Here is an 8,029-nt window from a genome sequence, read left to right as displayed (position 1 = left end):
AAAAAAATTCCATGCTGATTGCGCAACTCATCCGTCAATCAGCCAATTGTTTGTCAGGTCCAATCTTATTTTGAAAAAACCTTGAAAAAGTGAGTCCGCGACAAACGAACCGCGAAGTAGCGAGGGACTACTGTGCTGTTAGGCGTTCCCCGTTTTAGATAGAGGGCTGGAATCACAGACGACGTCACTCCAGATCAATAAAAGTTTCCAAACCAGCACTCTTGGCACCCGACCTGTATATCTTGTGCATGCTCCTTTGCACTGCAACTCTGGCACAACAATTTCCTGCGGGATCAATAAAGTTTTATCTCGTCTTGTCTTATAAAAACTATCTTGTTGCGAGGTGATAAATGATCCAGCTTTGTGACACAAACTGTGACCCAGAAACAGAACTCTCCGCTCGATGACTGGACGAGTACCAACCAGGTCAACCGTCTAAAAGGAAGCGTAATAAACCGTAATTAAAATTCTGTAAATAAATATATACACATCTACGTTTATAATAAAGAGGGCCGGCTGCAGGGAAACGCCACTCTGACCTCGCAGCTCGTTTCCAAACGAGGCGCTCCGCAGCAACTTGTTGGGACGATTCAGAAGATGCTTCAATGCCAAATACTCTGAAAGGTGAGTATGAAGTTGTACACAAGTTAAATTACCGAGCATCGATACAGTGAACTGCAAGGACTCGATAAAACACGTTCACATTTCAGCTTCCTTGTGCAAAAAATAAACAAAAGTTACTACTTCAGCTAATTTCAGCTGTTTTGTGCTCCTTTCAGCTTTATTAAGCTAAGTCCAACATTTTTGTGCTTTTTGCAACTTATTTCTGCTAATACCAGTTTGTTATGCTCCTTAGCTATTTCTGCAAATTCAGCTAATATTTAGCTGTTTTGATGATAATTTAACCTTTTTTCAGCTAATTCTACATTTTTTTAACATTAATTCAGCATATCTATGCTTTACCCAATTCATTCAGGTAGATTAAGTTTATTTCTGCTTGTTTTAGCTACTATTCAGCTGTTTTAGGCAAATTTCAGCTTTTGGCAGACAATTTCAACCCTTATTGAGCTAATTTCTGGTTCTTTCAAAATTAATGGGCACAACTAAGCTCACTTCACTTCCTTTAGGAAATTTAAGTTTCTTTCTACATTTTGTTTAGCTACTATTCAGCTGTTTTTAGAACATTTCTGCTTTTTCCATATAATTTCAACTTTTTTGTGCACATTTCTGCTTCTTTCAGCCTATGTGGGTACATTTCTGCTCACTTCACTTCCTTCTGGTAATTTAAGCTTCTTTCTACTTGTTTTAGCTACTATCTAGCTGTTTATTTCAGCTTTTTGCAGAAAATTTCAACCTTATTGAACTAATTTCTGGTTCTTTCAAGATTCTTGGGCACAATTAAGCTCACTTCACTTCCTTTTTGGAAATTTAAGCTTTTTCCTAAATTTCTTTAGCTACTAATCAGCCGTTTTGGGGAAATTTCAGCTTTTTAAAGATCATTTCCACTTCTGTTTTCTTCTTTTAACTTAGGCTTGTTCTTCCCTTTCAACTAGATTTCAGCTGTTTTTCAGCAAGAAGCATTCACACTGCATTTCGCAGGAAATGCAAATTCTCTAGTTTAGGATGAAATCTGAACCCTGGTCCTCGAGAAACACGATTTAGCTCATTTTAGTCATTTCCGTGCTCTTTAGCACGTCCTCGAGTTCTTCTGTCAAAGCATGTACTCAGTCATGTTGTCAAGAAGGACAAGCTGTCCACAAGGAGCAGCCGCTGAAAACGAGCCAACGATAAAAACTTACAATCTTCCATCCTTGAACGAGCGGACGAACACGTTGTCCTTCTTCGCAGTCACGTCCTCGTGGCAGTCTGGGGAGATGACCTTGATGCAGAGAAACAAACGGAGCCAAAAGGTCACAGAAGAACACGAACACGTCTGTAGTGTGAGGAGAACAAGCGTCAGTTTGGTATTGAAGCTCATGCTGAAGCCGGAGTGGAGGAACTGGAGCAGCTGGAGGGTTGATCAACTCCTGGACGCCTGCAAGCTGGAAAACAAACGGTGAAGCGCCCAGCTCGTACACGCGGTCCAAACGTTTTGAAGCGCACGCCGCCGCAGCTGCGTGTCATCTGTTGCATGACATCCCACCAGCGTATCGCTCCACCCCTCCACCAGAAGGCAACAGTGTAAACAACGCGTGACGTGGTTCTCCGGGCCGACACGGGGAGGCAGCACCGTGCTCTCGGAAAAAAAAAAAAAAAAAAACTGCAACCAAAAACAACACATGCAGGAGGCGGGGTTCTGCTGAGCACATTTAAAAAGAATCCCCGCCCGTTCTCCCACTTCCACTTGTAGCAGTGACACGAACAACAAAAGCCCGTGGCCGTGCGCCGACAGGGACAGGATTTAGACACAGATGAGAAATTAGTTTAAATTAAAAAGAACCGGGTCACATCTTGGCCCTACAGGGGCCTGGAAATAAAGCACTCCGACCGCTGCAACACGCGTGTCCCCACATTTTCATGGTGGCTGCGTTCTAAAGCGATCACATAATCCTGCTGAGCGCTGCGTTACATAAGCGGCGTTTTGATGAAACGGCACAACGCTGCGACCGGACTGTCGGATCAGCAGCAGCAGCCTCTGGTTCCTCGCCGCGCTGCAGCTGGGAAATAATAGCAATTAAAAAAAGGATGAACTCACCAGAGCAGGATACCACGCAGCCTTCTTCTTGTCACCGGGGGCGGCCCCCTCCACGCAGACCACCTTCCCGAACAGGTCCTCATTCGGCCGCTGATCGCTCTCCTCTTCCTCGCTGGAGGACGAAGACAACTCCTCCTCTTGACTGCGGGAGAGAAACGACAGTCTGCTCCACAAACTGAACTGAAGTGAGGAGGTTCAGAAGAACTTAACGTGGAGTTCGTTACATTTGGGAGCTTCAGGTCGGCGTGTGCACGATGTGACGCAGCGAACTGGAACCGCACGAAAGACGATCGACTCACGAGCTCTAAAGGTCAAATACGCCCGTGGTTGTGGTTTCACTACTGGGAGGCTCTTCTTTATACAGTTTATTTGGCTTTTTTTTTTCAAATTCTGCTGTTTATTAGTTACAAACTTGTTCACAAGCCGCAGCTTCATACCAGCATCCAGATGAGACCACAGCTGCAAAATAAAACCAGTAACGAGTTCATAAAAACACCAACCAGAGCCCGGTAACTAAAACATCTTCATCCACCTCCAAATTAAAGATTTCCAACAGGTGCGCATTCAGAAATTATCCTCCGTCTTATAACTCACCAGTTCCTTTGAACTCGACCCTTTTTCTCTGGCAGCTACAGCAGCACCGGGAAATCCCTTCATGTAATGTTTGTCATCGACAGCTTGGGGATTCCCCTTTTTAAATGTTGGGCTGGAATCCCTGATGACATCACTTCAGATTACCGTAGTTTTCGCTGTATAAGTCGCAGTTTTTTCCAGGTTGTCAGCGGTGACGCATAATAGATGCGACGTGTACGGCGGCAAGTACGGTAATAAAAAAAACGAGTTTTTAAACCGGTGCCATCAAACAAAACTGTCTTGTTGCCAGAGGATAAATCACCAGATTTCAACAAACTACGCATCATTTTGAAGCTTTTGAGATGGAGAATTTGAAAATGAAAAAATAAAAAATTAGCTCGTTCTGACTCATTTTTCCAGCACAAGTCACATCTGTTGTTAATCCCAGCTCTGCTTATATTTAGAAGTCGACCAGTACGAATATATGGATGACTGATCATTAAAATCAGGACAGCAGATGACCAACATATAATCTCATTTTTCTACGTTATGTTTTTCCTCCACCAGGGATCCTGAGGGTCCTAGGACTGAGCTCTTCTGGACAGAGGCCTCTGAGGTTCTTGCTGGGATCTGTTGGAGCCACTCTTCCAGTTTGGGGGCCACAGCACCAGGTGCTCCAGTCACCACTGGGGCACCTGACGCTTCGACTCAGCTGCTGGTATTTCTCCAGCTGCTCCTTCTTCCTGATGTTACAGTCATTTCATATTTCTTCATGGATCACCGCTGCCTTCTTCTCCATGTTGCCGACCACCACAGTGTCCGGTTGGTTAACCATCACCCGTTGGTCGGTCTGGATCTGGACGTCCCACAGCATCTTAGCGCTTCCATTCTCCACCATCCTTGGTGGCGTCTCCCATGTTGACTGAGGGACGTCCAGTCCATACTCGGCACAGACGTTCCTGTTTATTATTGCAGCTACTTGGTTCTGGCGATCCATCTCCTCCTTTGGCCACGCTGATAAACCAGCAGGGCCTCCGACAGCTGGCGCTTTCTACGTGTTGATGCCTTTGTTCTTACCACTAAGTTCAGGACCAGCCTAACACTCTGTAGGTACTTGGCTGTGTCCGACGTCCAAGTTAGTTTAGTTTATTTTTTGTGTACTGCTTTAAAAGGTCATAACACACATTTTCCAATCAAGTTGCACGTTTTTAATCTTTTTTTTTGTACGAGTTTCTGCAGGAAACCAGTTGAAGTTTATGATGAAAACAAAATAACAAATAATAAGTGGGATGGTTCAACCTTTATGCCTCTGGACAGTTAATTAATAATAAATCCACGCTTGTATCTCATCGATAAAAAAGGAAGCAGCCAGATTCTCCGGACCAATCTCCTCATTTAGCTGCCTCTTCGGCTTGTAAACACCAACAGTCTTCAGCACATCTCCATACTCTAGTCTTATCACAGCGCGGTGAAACGCACCGACCGGCCCGCTCGTCAGGATCAGCGCACCAAACGAGCCGGAGCCGACAGAAGCCCGGTCGGTCCTGCAGCCAGCAGACAGCCACGTCTCTAACCGATCGTACGAGAAGCACCAGCAGGCAAACGGATCCCGTGTCCTCTTTCTACGCCTCACAAGGCCAGCTCTGTGCGCGACTCTGTGTGCGTGCGCGCGCAGCGTTTGGCACGAGCAGACTGCAGTAAATCAGTCAGGCTGCGACTACAACAACAAGAACAAGAAGCTGTGAATCAAAGTCGTAAACAAAGCACTTTAACTACCAATGAAGGAGAGGCCAGCGTTCGTTTAGCTCTGAGCGTTAAAGACAGCTGTTGCAGACGGTGATTTACAGCCACGCTGCTAATACTCGGATTTAAATCAAGCTGCCTGCACACGGAAGTAGCAAGGTTAGCTTAACTTTGCACAAAAGCAGGAAACGCTGGCAAACTCTAAAACTTTCTAATAAACACATTAGACTTGTTTTTGCAGGATAAAAACATTTAACAGGGTTGCAATAAGGGTGCTAATTATACAGACGAGCTACAATGTATCGTTTGATACGGTTGAACTTGTTAATCCACCAGTTTTGTCATTTCTCAAAAAGTCAAACGACCGTATTTTTCAGCGAATAAGTCGCAGGTTTTTCTGCATAGATTTGTCAGTCCTGCGACTTATCTACGTTTTTTTTTTTGTCCATATTTATAATGCAATTTTTGACTGATGCTTTAAATTTCGAATAACTGCAACAGCGAGTTCTCCCGTGCACGCTCGCTTCATTCAGCTGGTGCAGGCGGAAGAACGCGTGACGGATGGATTTGATGGATGGCGCCGCGCTGCCCAGGAGAAATGAAGCTGTAAATAAATGCATAATAAACACGACGGATCAGCGGTGACACATAATAAATGCGACTTCTACGCCAAAGTGACTTGTATGTTTTTTTTTTCCTCTTCACGATGCTTTTTTTGGACTGATGCGACTTATACTCCAGAAAATACGGTACTCCTTTGATGAAAAAATCAAAACAGCAGCAGCGTCTGCCCAATCACGTCAGCGCGTCTAATCCTGGAGTTGAAACACGATCAGGATTTGGAGGGACAAAAGGTCTAAAGGGTGCTAATATGCAGCTGAGACCGTTTCAAGTCAATATTGCGTCAGTGTTTAAAAGCAATATTGACTTTTCTGTGGGTGCAATTAGAAAGCCAGAGAATAAGGTTACGTAGCCGAGCGTCCTCTTTATATACACACAATTATTGCCACTACCAACTAAACCCTGAGCAGCCTCTATTCCCTGATGACAACGGTTTGGTTTCCCGGGAGCCTCAGAGAATTAGGAACACCCACTGGAACATCTGAGTCTAAGGAAGAAGAAGAAACAGATCCCATTCAGCAGGATCACACTGCTCGCACTGCGTCACGTGAGCCCCGCATGATTAAGGACTCAAGAGACTCTGGATGAAGCGACGCAGCTGACAGCAAATCTTTAATTTCACAGATGGGATAAGGAGCGAGTCATCAGAACCGGCATCAACCATATTAGGTTAGAAGAGAGCGTAACTCACATCGGGTTTGATCGTCGACCGCGGTTTCCTTTCTTTCCGATGACAGGGGTGCCGAAGTGCTCGGGGTTGGTGAGAGGGAGCCTGTCGAGCGTCTGCAGAGACGAGAAGCCGCAACACAAACCATCAGCTGAACCCAGGACCTCTTCAGAAGATTTTACAAACTCAGCAAAAACCGTGTATTTTCCTGCCATCATGTTCAATCTGAATGTGTAAACGACGGTTCGTGGATTGATTTGCAGAGCTTTGTTCCCCACTAAAGCGGAGTTAGGCAGTTGTGACGCTACTCGCCTCGCTTTCCGCAAAGTGGCGTGCTCCTTTCAGGCAGAGAGAGGAACGCCTCAGGGTCTTCTCGTCTCCGTCGTCGAAAACTGAAAGATGAGAGACAAACCCGTTAGGCTGCTGTATGTGGGCCAGGAGTCCATCAAAACGCACAAAAACACAGTTGGACACAAATAAATCCCCTTTTCAGTTCCTGCAACGTCTTTTAGTGAAAACAACGTTGTGATCGTCTTCAAAGGAGTTCGCTTTCAGCTGCCAGAAATAATCAAAAGCAAATCTGGAGAAGAGAGGGACAGGGGAGATCTGAAACACTTCAAGAGTGAGCAGCGTTCGCCGTGTTTCCATCAGCGAAGGAAAAGAATCCAGATGTGGCCAGATGAGTGCTTTTAGGACACGCAGAGAGAAATCCTCTGGGTGTCTTTTAAAACACAACAAGTTTCAGTCAGAGCTGCAGTGAGCACACTGGTCTGTTGTTATACTGCCTGCTTAAAGAAAAGATGCTGGTAGCGACTTCAAAAAGTTTGAGAATACGCTTTTCCCAAGTTTCAGTAATTATTGATCAGTTGTGGACTTTTTAAAGACAATATAGACGGGAAAAAAGTTTGATTCATTAAGTATTCATAGACACATTATTCAAGTATTTACGTTTTAAATCTGCTTCAGCAAACGGGCTCCGTTTTTGTCTTCTGCTACTTTTAGCTTCTATCCACTGTTCTGTTTATTTTAGTTATTAACTACCGTTTTAATCCCCACGGGATTTTAAACATCTGTTAAGTCCAAAGCAAAAATCAATGCAGACATGTTCCTGTTTTTACTATTTTACATCGTTTAATAATGTAGCATGTTTTTAATTTGTTTTATATCACAGATACTTTACTTTTATATGCTTTTTATGACTGTTTATTGTTGTCTGTACCTCATCTGTGTTCTTTGTTTAGAACTTGAAAACGAGTTCTTGTGACTCAATGAGACAAACCTGTAAGAATAAAGGTTGAATGAATGAAAATAAGATTTTAGCTTTAGCAACTATTTGCTATCTTTAGCTACAGCTTTGCTAATTGTTGCATCTAATAATCTCATTTTAACTTTAGCATGTGTTTTGATACTTTTCGTTAAAGTTTTACCACTTTAAGCATGTGTCTTGATTAATTTAGCATTAGCATCTGCTTTTCCATCTTTACCTATTGTTGTTGTTAGCTCCTGTGTTGCTGCTTTTAGCATCAAACTCCCATTTTGAAGCTTGTAGCTCCTGTTTTAAAGCTTGTAGCATCTAGCTCATGTTTTAAAGCTTGTAGCTTCTAGCCCCTGTTTTGAAGCTTGTAGCATCTATCTCCTATTTTAAAGCTTGTAGCATCTAGCTCCTGTTTTGAAGCTTGTAGCTTCTAGCCCCTGTTTTGAAGCATGTAGCTTCTAGCTCCTGTTTTGAA

The 8,029-nt window shown here is 43.9% G+C and overlaps 1 protein-coding gene across 1 annotated transcript in view; it reads right to left on the bottom strand.

Annotated features, from left to right (window-relative positions):
- The window catches only part of arid4b (AT-rich interaction domain 4B), a gene marked incomplete at its 5' end in the record, with an annotated part of 56,662 nt that extends 49,971 nt beyond the window's left edge, over nucleotides 1–6,691 (bottom strand). The window contains 4 exon segments of the mRNA XM_037678159.1: nucleotides 1,800–1,879; nucleotides 2,696–2,837; nucleotides 6,324–6,415; nucleotides 6,612–6,691. Coding sequence (XP_037534087.1) covers nucleotides 1,800–1,879; nucleotides 2,696–2,837; nucleotides 6,324–6,415; nucleotides 6,612–6,691 — 394 coding nt within the window.
- Between the last annotated feature and the right edge of the window lie 1,338 nt (nucleotides 6,692–8,029).

The sequence above is a fragment of the Nematolebias whitei genome, chromosome 1 (genome assembly GCF_014905685.2).
Source record: "Nematolebias whitei isolate Nwh7 chromosome 1, NemWhi1, whole genome shotgun sequence".
NCBI lineage: Eukaryota > Metazoa > Chordata > Actinopteri > Cyprinodontiformes > Rivulidae > Nematolebias > Nematolebias whitei.
Note: the sequence above shows the minus strand (reverse complement) of the source record. Positions and strands in the feature narration are given on the sequence as shown.